Raw genomic sequence first — 13,460 nt, forward strand, 5'->3', positions numbered from 1 at the left:
TCGGGGAATATTTTGTTAGATATGGACAACAAAATGAATTATATATATCGCGTTTAACAAATACAGTATGATTAGATCCAGCAGGAGATCCTTGATGAACAGCCCTACGTGCACAGCTCTCATATGAGTATGAGCTCAAGGCACGCTGCAGCGCATGCCAGAGTGTGTCTGTGTGTGGTCACGTGATATGCATTTTTACCATTTTAATGTAGACTTAGAGCTGTTCAGAAACGCTGGGTGAAACGCTAGTGTGGACGCGGATCGTTTTCATTCTAAAAAGCCGTTTTAAAACTAAAGTGCACTAGAGTAAACGGGGCCTTAGATTAAGAGTTTGGAGCAACACAGTCCATTACATGAAGTTTACTGACATCATTTGTGGTGGGCAAGGGGGTATGGGCTAGTAACCTACTATCCTTCTAATTATATATATATATATATATATATATATATAAATATATAAAATAAAAATATTCAATAAAATAATCTTTATGTATTTTTAATTTATGCAACGTTTATTTTTAGTTCTCAAATCTAATTGGCTGAAAACCGTGCAAATATTCTAACCAGCACTGATCAGCCTCTTCATCTGGGTTTAATCACTCTTCCAGCAGCAGCGAATGTAAAATTTGTTAATAAACTCGACTGGACTGTTGAGCCGGACCACTAGCCTATTTTTGAGATTTTTTTGGCAAGAATGTTCGTCTACTTAAGGGTTGCGGCTATTTGTTTTGATGACCTAGGACTCGGAGATTATATTGTCAAGAGCACTCCTCTGGTGGACACATTCTGGAGTCTGATGTATGTCTTAATAGTAGTAAAATGTGGGGAAAGAATTTTTTTGAGTATATATAACGACTATTACTGCAATGCATGAAGTCGTGGTTGTGTACCCCATATCTAGAGCAAGACCAGCATTTGTGGTTCAAAAGCACTGATTGCATTCCTTATAGTCAATAACCCGTCTTTTCCCCCCCTTTATTTCACCTCACATTTAATTGTGTTCTAATTCCAGTGATTAGTTACAGAAGGCCAGTGCCGCCCCTCTGCTTTTTGACACACCTCCAAGTGTTTCAACTAGGTCCGGTACTCGACTTAAAAGAGGTCTGCTTGTGTGGTTTCTCCCTCTTTCTATCATTATGCCGTGTCCAAGGCCAGCTCGGCACGTATTTGTTTTAAAAGACGACAATTAATTATTTAAGTTGTCACTCATAAGTAGAGCCGTCCGAAGCTAACATTAGTACCTGTGATCTCATTGGGAGAAAGGTACTTGTACAATTGTTAAATACAGTTTTTATGGACTTACTGGTCTCTTCATTAACTGGCTAGCACGTTTTAGAGCCCTTTCTCTTCAACAGACTGATGTGTCACTTTTGACAGAAAGTTAAGAGGTCCGTTAAACTCACATTATAGCCTGAAAAATTGAAAACCGACGATGGTGCAGCTTCAGGTCTTAGTCTGTTGGTGCAACGACTGACTAATTTTTCTGACTCAAAGATCTTCTCAGTGTAATCTTCCTCCAAAAAATTATCACTGCATACTTGTGCCTCTGGGCCCATTGGAGGGTTTTTCCTTTTTATCGCCGCTAGCCAGTGAAGCAGTGTTGTTCTGCGTTTATGTGGCAGTTTATGAAAATTAACTAATTTTTCCTTAGCTTTGACACTGTAGAAATGCTTTTTACATCCAGAAGCAATACAGTGGTGCCCATTGATGGCCCATTGCCAGACATTGATGGAAATGGTGAGATTGACGAGTAAACATCCATAATGTAAGTAGTGTATGGAAATATTTTTATATTGAATTGCAGATTTAAAATACATACAGTATACAATAAGGGTTCATAATTTAACAAGTTGTAAACATTTTATTCATTAAACACCCCAAATAAAACCCAAACACTGAATAAGAGTACTAATGTACTTAGGCAGGTGCATGTACATTTGCAGGTTGCATTAGGTTGTCACCAACCTTGCAAAATACTTTATATGTATACAATACTTGAAGAAAAGTACATCGTAAACTCAATATACTTACGCGGTTCTTTGCGTGTTGAATATCATATTGTTGCCCCCTTCTTACCCAAACATTATGGTTTGTTTCTTTGCAATTTAAAGAGAAGTACACCGTAAATTCAATATACTTACGCGGTACTTTTCGTGTTGAATATCTGGTTGTTACTCCCTTATTGCCCAAGCATTACAGTTTGTTTCCTTTATATTCATACATGTTATTTATACTTAAACTGTACATACAGAAAATTACACCGTTATTTCACTGTACTTGCGTGGTAATTTTCGTGTTTAATATCTGGTTGTTACCCTCTTAATACCCAAGCATTACAGTTTGTTCCCTAATACCTACACATACGTTCATTAAACTTATACAATACGTACAGAAATGTACACCGTTATTTCACTGTACTTACACGGTACTTTGCGGGTTGTAAAAGAAGGTGTTACCTAAAAGTCTTCTCACACTCAAGCACATATACTCGTTCACACCAGTGTGGATCTTCATGTGTTCATTAAAGTTTGCTGATCGGCTGAATCTCATCCCACACCAAAGCTGCGGCCACACTAGAGTTGTATGTTGTATGGCGCTGCGAAAAGGGGCGGAATTAAACAAGATGATTAGACATTAAAAAGGTGAGCGATTGATCCATATTTTAAATTTCTGTTCAGAGAGGTCAGGTTTTTATCTTCCATTGGTCTCACACAGTCAAGAGATGCAATTTTGCAGGTCAGAATTCACCAAGCTTGAACTTTGCAACGCATTGAACTGCGAAACTTGATGCACGAACTTGCGTTTCCGGTCTGACACATTTGCGTGCGTATGAATGGAAGTCTATGAGGAGAAACGTCCAGTATGACCGCGGCTTAAGTGCAAATGAATTATTTCTTTCCAGTGTGGATTCTCCTGTGGTAATTAAGGGATGATGAGTGAATGAAACTCTTCCCACACTGAGTGCAAGTGAATGATTTCTCTCCAGTGTGGATCCGCATGTGTAGATTAAGGTATGATGATTGGCTGAAACTCTTCCCACACTGAGTGCATGTAAATGGTTTCTCTCCAGTGTGGATCCTCATGTGTTTATAAAGGTTTGAAGAGCAGCTGAAACTCTTCCCACACTGAGTGCATGTGAATGGTTTCTCTCCAGTGTGGATCCTCATGTGGTTATAAAGGGATGATGATTGGCTGAAACTCTTCCCACATTGAGTGCATGTGAATGGTTTTTCTCCAGTGTGGATCATGATATGGTGATTAAGGTTTGTAGAGCAGCTGAAACTCTTCCCACACTGAGTGCATGTGAATGGTTTCTCTCCAGTGTGGATCATCATATGGTGATTAAGGTGTGTGGAGTAGCTGAAACTCTTTCCACACTGAGTGCATGTGAATGGTTTCTCTCCAGTGTGGATCCTCATGTGGTTATAAAGGGAAGATGACAGGCTGAAACTCTTCCCACACTGAGTGCATGTTAATGGTTTCTCTCCAGTGTGTATCATCATGTGAATATTAAGTTTGCTTTTGCTTGCAAAACTTCTTCCACACTGAGAGCAGGTGAAATGATTCTTGTCTCTCCTTTTTAAAATACCATCAGTCTGTAAATGAGTTTTTTCCTCAATTTTAACAAGATGTTCCTCTTCTTTACTCCCCTCATTCTCTTCAATCAGGTCTGAAATAAATAAAACATTAGGTTTCATTAAGTCTTAAAAACTCATTGGCTACACACACTGAAATTTTGATGCACATTAAATGTAAAATAAATCAAATCATATTTTGTTCGGTCCATTAACGTGTACACATTTAAGCAGATTCAAATCAATTTATCTTTATCTAGTATCTTTAACAATGTAAATTTTGTCAAAGCTGAAGTTATAGTAAATTGAAACTGTGTCAGTCCAGTTTTCAGAGTTTCTTACATAATTGATCATAAGTCATTTGGTCATATTGATAAGACACATATTTGAAAGCTGTAAATGGCCTCTTTTTATTCATATTTATTCATTTATCATTTATGATTGTTGGTGTTTTCTGTGATGACAGTCAACATAGTTTAATTGGTCTCCACTCATAGGACGGCAAAAAGGAAATGGGTGAGAGTATAAAGGAAGAGGAGGAGAGTTAAAGAGGTTGACTGAACTGTTGCAGTGCGGGGAAAAGAGAAGAGAAACTGGGTTGAGACGAGCAGTGTAAACTTAACAACTGGCTGTGAGAAACAAAAAGCAAAAGTATGTATTGAAGCAACAGGGCAAAGACTGCTGTCTTATTACTGAAGTGCTCTATCCTCCGCTGGGTCTAGACGTTCTTCAAAATGTATGCGTTCGTCATCAGATTCGCGCTCTTCCTCTGAGGAGAAAGTAAATTCTTCATCGCTGTCCAGTATCATCCGAAGTGCTTCTTTCGTGCAACATGCGCATTTATGAAAAAGCTTGTCGTTTTATGCCATGTCTCGAGAAACGTGTACAATATTACCTGGCTCACCTTAGTTCATTTCTATATGAACAGTGTGCTCACTGAGGGCAGGATCACATTAGCTGTAACGAGGTGATACAGGAGAATCCTTACTTTTATACGGATTCCATGAAAAAAGTTGATTATTTGTTTTTGACTTGAATTGGTTAGTGCAAAAGTAGACAGACCATGCTTTAAAGATGTCATAAATCATCATCTTTGTTGAATATTTGCTGAGTTTCCTGTCCTGTTTTCCAACTGATGATCAACAGTAAAAATGCCATAATTTACCACTTCCCGACAGGAAAAAAAAAAAACACCAACAATCTAGATTGCATGAGTATTTGGTGTCATGGCTTTGCGGTTAAAAAATGTGGTTATAATGGAAGTCAATGGGTCAAAAACAGCCAAGAACATAATGAAAGGGTATAGGGCTGCACGAGTAATCAAATTTTTTACGATAACAATATTTTTGGCCCATGATCAATAATTAAATAGTCACGATTTTACAGTAGAAACTCATTAAATTATTTTAATGAGTGGAGTTTACGGATTATATGGCACCACAAGCAAGAAGTGACTGCGTCTAGATTGCAAGTGTTTTTTCGAGGAATGTATGCAAAGGATCAGAAATTGATCGCACTCAAAAAACGCAATCAACACACGTGCATCACTTTCATGCCATGTTTTCAAGGATAAATTTGCATCTGAGTGCTGCTTTGAAAATAATAAAATTATTAAAAAGCACATTAAAGACTATACATATAAAATAAAACATTCACAAAAGGTGTATCTTATAAAAAAAACACACCAATTGATAGGCGCTGCTTTCGTGCTTAAAAGGGCACCTAGGTTACCCCATATTTCAGATTTAAGATGAGTCTTTTGCGTCTCCAGATTGTAAATGTAAAGTTTCAGCTCAAAACACCCATCAGGTTTTTTAATATACCTTTTATAAGATTCTATCTTTTACCGTTTTGTACCAGGTGGCGGTTTTGTGGTACTGTGCCTTTAAGGCTAGTCCTTACTGCCCACCCTTTCTACGTGCCTTAAAGGTGCAGTAGGTGATTGTCTTCAGAAACATTTTTTCTTGTGCTGCCTGAAAGTCTCTTCACAGTCCCATAGTAATGATTACAGTAAATGATCTGAATGTGTTTATTTGTATTTTTAAAATCTGTGTAAAGCATAAAACTAAAAAATGTTCATCCAATTAAATAGTCGGACCGTCATCTCCCTTAATTCCGATTAGCAGGTCAGACTGTCTGTCAGCAAATGTAAATTCGTACTTCTGCGCATCTGTTCACACAGATCCGCCATTAGCGCGTGCCCGTCTGCATCACAAACGCATGCGCGCGCACGAGCGAGCAGCGGGCCGATGCCGATTTTAAACTATTTTAGTCAGGCTAAGCTTATGTTTTGCTTGTGTTAGCTAAGCGTGTTCTGTTATGAATGACTTATATGCACAGACGTGATGTTCAGCCACTGAAATGTACCGGTGAAAGATTGATGTGATTATTTTCAGTTTCATAAGGTCCTTTGACAGCATTTATAATGTAAATTTATATTTAGTTTAACAACAAAACATCAGTAAATAGCGCTATTCCGCCTAACTGATTTATTGAGCTGAAGTTGCTTTTATATTCACATTGGGTCATTTTTGAACAATGACAGCCTCCCTATACTGTTTACCATGTTACTCTGAATATTCACTCTGAAATAGCATGTAAGTGTGGCAAAGTAATAAATTTAATTGGCTATAACTAACTGGGGAATGACCTGAACTAGTGGGTTGTCTGTCTGCTGTTGTGATGCGGTGCGCGCTCGCGATTTCAGGGGGTGTGTCTTTGAATCACAGTCCCTCCCCGCTGTCCAAAGGTAATATGCTAAGCGGTTAGCATTTTGGCAGATCACCTACTGCACCTTTAATCTCCTCCCTCGGCTGCGCCACAACAGACAGACTTAACATAACTGTTCTGACATGCGGCTGTGGTGATAAAGTAAAGCTGAAGTAAATCACTGTTATTCATTACACACATGCACTGTTTTAAAACATTTTAAACTTGTAAAAATCACTCTTCTTGATCACATTTTATGATGATTGATGATCCTAGCAAACTGAACAAACCTTTTATTCCCGGTTGCTTTGCTCTCGTCCTGTCTTGTGGATTTGATTGTACACGTGACTACCATGACATGTTAATATGCAGCTGTCAAATGTCAAGTTCGGTCGGTCTGAAAAACTGCTCCTATTGGTCCACCGTTTTTATGTTGTTAAATTGAAAAAAAAAAAGTTCTGGGTGTGTTTATATCACCCCAATATGACAGTCTATGCACCATGCCTACACACGTCTGTCCAAACAGCTTAAAAACTAGATTTTTCACCATATGTGCCCTTATAAAAGAATAAAGCAGAATTTAAAATCAAATTTGCAAAAGAAAAAGATTAAACATATCGGGACTGTTAAAAGCACATTCTACTTCATATTTAGACTCCAATACAACAGCTAAGATTATGAATGACAGATTGTAAAGCCGTCTCACCTGCGTGTTTCAGCTGAGCGTCAAATCTCTCTCAAAAAGTTTAACTAAAATGCACAACTGTTGTTGGTTGCACCTGCGGAACCACAATGAACCGAACACATCATTCTTTTAATTCAATATTCGTGAAGTATGTGAACCAACCGCAGATGCTTTGTCATGTTGGACACGCGACTAGTTTATTACAATAATTACACTTAGCTTTGCCATCATTTTTCACCACATGTAGCCAATTTTGCGCTCCATCTCTAAACAAATGTCTTGATTATTATTGAAGGTGCTCTCCAGCGACAAAGTTCCTGGCAGAGTAGCAGGAGAAAAAAAATGTGCATGCAGAAATTGGACAAGAGGAATCAAAATTTAAATTATATAACAAGTATGGGATTCTAAGCATCTAATCCCTGCCCGTTTTATTACAAGTTATGTTTTTTTATAGTTATGGCTGTAATCATTTGGATTAAATTACCCTCAAAATTCTGCTCATTTAAGGTATCATTTTCAGCAAATTATGTAAAATAACAGTAGCAGAACTAACTTTATAGCGACAGCTCGACAAAGTCAGCACGGGTATAAAAACAGGTGGTTTTATTCCTGATGAGAATATTTATTGTTGTCAGACTTCACTTTCACATAAATACACCTGAATGAACCAATCAAAACTTACAGCTAATCAGAACAGCCTGTGCGTGTAGCATCTCGTCAGATCATACGGAACTGACAGTCAAAATCTCAGGTGAATCTTAAATGAAGCAAGACAAGAGTGCCTGACTCTCTTGCGTGTGTAGTTACAATAGCAACCCAACATTCTCCTCAGAATTTCCAACAAGCTTACTTTAATACGAAATTAAAGCAGGTAACAAACATGAAGTACAATTGTGGTGCAGCGATGAGACGAATGCATCGAGTGACTGTCAGGAGGCATGGCTATGCAGGACGATGGTGTGTGTAAACTCGCTTTCAGAAAAGAGAGACAGAAAGCACTTACTGCAGTGGGGCTGCCTCTGATAAAAACAAAAAAAAACTCTTAAATAATGTAAAGAGGTTTAGAAAGCACAGCTGATATTGCTTTTTGATCCTGTGGGAAGGCAATAATGAACCGCTTAAAATATTTCTGAATAATATGTTGAAAAACTACGTTTTGACAAAACTTAAACCCACTTTGGAACAAACAATCAGGGCTGAAGCCCAACAACCTCCCGTGCCACTCCTGATCAGGTATAAACACCAACCTATTTGTTGTTCAGAGTCTTCATTTTTAATTTTGCAGGGTTCTGGATCACTCATGTTTTTGCTGTCCTTCAATAAACTCTTTACTGGAGCCTGATGGGAATATTCCAGTGTTTATAGCTGAACTGGAGGAGGAGACAATTATTCTAATGATATGCTGTGGCTAAAATGAGAATCGAGATTTTTTTTGCCTAAAATAAAGATCAAGATTTACTCACGATTCTGCAGATGTAAAATAAAAGTTAATGAGTGCATGGGCTATTATTATTGTTATTCTCAAACATGTGGTAAAGCAATAGCCTTTGTGTAGCTGTACTGTTGGTTAAAATACTACATTTTGTATAGACTTTTTTTTGGGAAAATGTACTTCTACTACAATACATTACTAATAGATTTTTAATAAAGTCAATTTAATGTAAACTTAAAATTTCCACACTCAAAATCTATTTAAGTGTTAGTGATAATATTGCATTCACATTAAGTGTACTAAAGTACAACTTTTGGGAAAATGTACTTCTACTACAATACATTACTAATAGATGTTTTATATATTAACTTATTTTAAACTTAGGATTAGTATGTAAACAGTGTACTAAAATCAACTAATGTGCAAAACATTTAAAGCACACTTTTAAAAAACACACTAATAAAAGTCTTTTGGATGTTTTTTCTGTAGTGCACTTTATTGTAGTCCACTAAAAAATTATTTAAGTATTACTGGTATTTGGTATACTTTTGTCAAGTGTACTAAAGTCCTACTGAAGTATAAACATACTTTTAATTAGTATATTTATAGTGTAAATATATAGTGTATTATATTTTTTTTCACCTGGGTGAAGAACGCATATTGAGAAACAGCTTCTGTTTTTAGGATATAAAAATTCATCCTTTAAAAAAATCTCAAGCAAAAAGATTCCAATGACGCGCCTGCTGGTACGTGAAGAATGTGGTCAATACTGACGAACGTCACACTCAGATGTTTGCATATCATCAGCATGCTGTAATCCATTTCTTACGCAACAAAAGTCATTTTTAGACTAGTTTGTTGGCCAGTTGTAGTCAGTGCAATGCTAAACGTTATTGTTCCACTATATTTGTTCATTTTGTATCACATTGTCCCACAACAACATCATATAGTTTAGAATACTGGACAATGTTTTATAATCATTAATTATTTTAGTGTCCATTTCATTTAGCATATTTCAAATTGGGGGCATCCACATTTTCTGACATACTTAAAACCAGGGTTTCTGCAGGTGTCACCAATTTAAATTTAGGACTTTTAAAGACAATTTCAATATGAATGAAATTTTAGACTCATAAAGGGATAAAGGCCAAAGAATTTTTCAGATGGCCCAAATAGAAAATTTAAATATTTTAGATATTTCTTAGCAAAAGATCTTAATTATTGTGTAAAAATAAGCAAGCTTTATTTGTATCCACACACTTTTCTCCAACATAAACTTTATTTAAAATAAAAAACCAATTAACAAATGCTTTTAAAGTTTTAAAAACTATAATAAAATAAATTTATGCACAACAATCTGTCCAGGTCGATGTGCTCAGCAGTGAATACATGGAGCACGTTTAAATGTTATTGTAAGGAAAATGATTAAAACATAAGTTAAAATGACCTTTTTGAATAAAAAGTTGAAAGTTTTATTGAGATGGATTGTTGGTGATTGTATGGGTTTTGACCAGATTGGGTAACAAAACATGAACAAAGGAAAATGAAGACTTGTTTGTAAAATATGTAAGACCTACAGCACAATATTTCAGTAAATTTAAGACTTTTTAAGGCCTAAAATTTGGATTTTGGAATTCAAGACATTTTAAGACTCCGCAGAAGCCCTGTTTAAACACAATAGCCCTGATAATTAGTTATTATAATAATGATGTAATTCTAGATACTGTCTGTGAGAACTAGTAATAACTACTAGAGTCAAGTTTAAAGCCATAAAGAAGTCGTAATTGTGATCAACGTTACATATGCAAATGGAAAGTACTAAACCAACATTATCACTGTAATGGCAGATATATTCCATGAGAATACTGCAGGTCAAATATCCTCAGCTCAGTTAAACTTTTTTTATATAGCGCCTTTGCTGAAGAACTCTTTACAAACAGTAGAACAAAAAAAGCTATAACCTTAAGAAGTAGAGAAAATGGGAGACTAATAATACATAAAATAATGACAAAGGCCAAGAACAAGTAACAGTAAAGAAACTCATTCCTGTCTTTCAATGAGTGCTTATGTGCGTTTAGGGGAACTAGGCAGCACACTCAGGGCTGCAAGATTTAATTTAGTATTCTTATTATTAAAATATTTCTGAATGAGAATCAAATGACTGAGTTGGTCTTTGAGAATGAAAACCAACCTGTTTGTTCCTGCAGATCTTCCTGTTTGACTGTGAATGTTTCTTCAATCTTCACATCTTCACTCTCCTCTTTAATAAACGCCATCTTTATACCAGTGTGGAGATCAGTCGCTTCAGCAGGAGTTTTTCTCAGTGTTTGGACACTTTATCCTGTTTAAAATGAACAAAACAATAAAAATGTTCGGTTTAAAATTATTAAAACAATGAACAAAATAACTTCTCAACACTTGCTTCTAAAGAGTAAGTCTGAGCTAGAAACAATAGCCAAGAATGAGCTGATTAAACTAGTAACGTAACTACTTTTCTTATATATAGTGATGTATACTTAGAATGGAATGACATTATTCTATTTAATAAATCAAACCTTCATTAAAACACTTAATACTCACATTTATGTTGTTCAAACAATAGCCCTCACTACTGTGAGTAAAATAGTATTATGTTGTATAAAGGGTTAAAATAATATTGTCAACAGCAGGTGCAAAATTAAGCACTGAATGAAAACTAAAACTTTAATCAATCCGTTTATATAAGTGTAAACGCTTTAAAACAAACCTTTCTCCAGTCAAATAACAGTGCGGGAGCGGCGCAGCCTTATGACGTCACGTGCCAAGCTAAAATAAAAGTCTTTTTTGTTTAGCTTTTTTGCCACTTACCTTTGCAGTAATGACTTATTACATTTATCCCTCGTTTTTCACTTACGCAGACAAACATATATTCAATATTTGGAGTTGATCAAAACCTTTAATCTAAACATTTTTAAGACCATTTTGAAAAGCTTTTTTAATCTACTAATCAATCAGGCCCAGCTCCAGCTTGGAACTTTAGGGTGGGCCAAAAAAAAAAAAAAAACATAAAAAAACATTATATATATATATATATATATATATATATATATATATATATATATATATATATATATATATATATATATATATATATATTAAGCTTGAACTTAAGACTTAGCCTGAGCGTTAGCCTGCCCTGGACCAGGTTAGTTTCAGCATAAGTTGCCAGGGTAACTGAGTTTGAACTATTGTAAATTTGATTTATGAAACAGAATCTGCCATTAATAAACCTGACTTACCAAAATAAGCCTGGCTTTTTCTGCAAGCTAGTTTTATGGAATAGCCCCCTGTTCTCTCTTCCCTCTGGTAATCGTATCCCCTCCATTCGTACATGATTTAATTTTTTTTTGTTTGTTTGTTTTCACGCTCCACACTTGTATCCAGTAGGTGGCGGGAATGCACCATGCAAGTTGGTCTGCCAACCGCCATTAACCTCAGAAGAAGACTTTTATTATGGCGTGTCGTGTGACGTCATGAGGTTGCGCCGCTACTGCGCTGTGATTCAACTGGAGAAAGGTTTGTTTGAAAGCTTTTACACAGATATAAACGGATTGATTAAAGTTTCAGGTTTTCACCAGATGCTAAATGATATACCTGCTGTTGACATAGATGTAAAGTTGGTTTTATATTCACACATTTGTTCGTTTAGAAGTCTCTATTAGCATGCAAGTATGACTTCTAAACAACATTAACACTGTTTTTTTTGACTGTGATCAATGTTGTTCTTTTATAGTTTGTAATAAGTGTTTTAATGAAGGTTTAATTTATTAAATAGCATAATGTAATTCCATTCTAAGTAAATATCACTATATTAGAAATGGAGTAACGTTGGACTGTTGTCCTTTCTCTCTTTTTACTCTCATATTTACTATCATACATTAATAAGCATTGTTGTTACTCCCTACCTCTGACTGGTTTCTTTCTATATGTTTTATCTATATCTGTGACACTTGCTTCATCTATTGACTGTTATTGTTCCTAATGTATGTACTCTGACCTGTCCACCAAGTTACCTTATAGAGGTAAAGTTGGTTTTATATTTACACATTCAGACTTCCCCCTTAATAATATAATTTCAGAAAAGTATTATTTGCAAAAACTAAATAGTGAAATCATATTAGCAGCCAATGACTATCAAAGTACAACATTGTTCACAGTTAAATAAACAGTGTTAATGTTGTTTTCAAGTCATACTGGCATGTTAATTCCACTCGAATATTCAAAGTAACATGGTAAACAATATAGAGACTTCTAAATGAACGAATGTGTGAATATAAAACCAACTTTACCTCTATAGTTACCTTTACATGCATACACACACTCACACGCACACACTCACGCACATACCAGTACCTGACTATATTGTTGATGTTTTTGTTTTGTTTTTGGTTTGTTACTTTGTTTTTGTTATCTGTTGATGTTTTCTTGTATTTGTATGATTTTTGCATATTCTAAAAAAAAAAGAAAGAAATGGAGTAACGTATTATTCAGCTAATTTGTGCCTATTGTATCTTGCTCTGACTTACTCTTTTAACGTTACCTGATTTCTGTTGAAGCAAGTGTTGAAGAGAAGTTATTTTGTTTCTGTTCATTGTTTTATTCATTTTCAACAGGACATTTTTATTGTTTGTTTTTATTTTAAACAGGATAAAGTGTCCAAACACAGAGGAAAAACTCCTGCTGAAGCGACTGATCTCCACACTGTTATAAAGATGGCATTTATTAAAGAGGAGAGTGAAGATGTTAAGATTGAAGAAACATTCACAGTCAAACAGGAAGATCTGCAGGAACAAACAGGTGGGTTTTCATACTGATATATTTTTGATAATAAGAATACTAAATTAAGCCCTGAGTGTGCTCCCTAGTTCTCCTAAATGCACAAGGACTTATTGAAAGACAGGAATGAGTTTCTTTTTGTTACTTGTTCTCATGTCTTTTGTCATTCATTTTATGTATTATTAGTCTCCCAATTTTTCTACCTTCTTAAGGATATTGCTTTTCTTGTTCTTTTACTGTTTGT

The 13,460-nt window shown here is 35.5% G+C and overlaps 2 protein-coding genes across 9 annotated transcripts in view; one reads left to right on the forward strand and one right to left on the reverse strand.

Moving 5' to 3' along the window:
- Positions 1 to 1,770: 1,770 nt before the first annotated feature.
- Positions 1,771 to 11,864, reverse strand: LOC147844808 (uncharacterized). Of its 3 annotated transcripts, none has more exons than XM_087249395.1 (3): positions 11,680 to 11,864; positions 10,593 to 10,742; positions 1,771 to 3,670 (listed from the first exon to the last, which is right to left on the reverse strand). In XM_087249395.1, exons 2-3 carry the CDS (start codon positions 10,675 to 10,677, stop codon positions 2,889 to 2,891), a joined length of 867 nt encoding a protein of 288 aa, XP_087105521.1. In that variant the 5' UTR covers positions 10,678 to 10,742; positions 11,680 to 11,864; the 3' UTR covers positions 1,771 to 2,888. The 3 variants fall into 3 exon arrangements, with proteins under 3 accessions (XP_087105521.1, XP_087105519.1, XP_087105520.1); XM_087249393.1 differs by lacking the exon at positions 11,680 to 11,864 and adding an exon at positions 11,148 to 11,198; XM_087249394.1 differs by lacking the exon at positions 11,680 to 11,864 and adding an exon at positions 10,982 to 11,198.
- A 65-nt stretch (positions 11,865 to 11,929) lies between these two features.
- Positions 11,930 to 13,460, forward strand: part of LOC137489472 (uncharacterized) — a 204,240-nt gene continuing 202,709 nt past the window's right edge. For all 6 annotated transcript variants that reach the window (XR_015942480.1, XR_015942482.1, XR_015942481.1 and 3 more), the window contains exons 1-2: positions 11,930 to 11,956; positions 13,087 to 13,237. Coding sequence is in view for 1 of the 6 variants with exons in the window: in XM_087249492.1 (XP_087105618.1) it covers positions 13,153 to 13,237 (85 nt within the window). In the remaining 5 variants the exon portion in view is untranslated. The remainder of the gene's footprint in view (positions 11,957 to 13,086; positions 13,238 to 13,460) is intronic.

The sequence above is a fragment of the Danio rerio genome, chromosome 4, assembly GCF_052040795.2.
Source record: "Danio rerio strain M-AB ecotype USA chromosome 4, GRCz13ab, whole genome shotgun sequence".
NCBI lineage: Eukaryota > Metazoa > Chordata > Actinopteri > Cypriniformes > Danionidae > Danio > Danio rerio.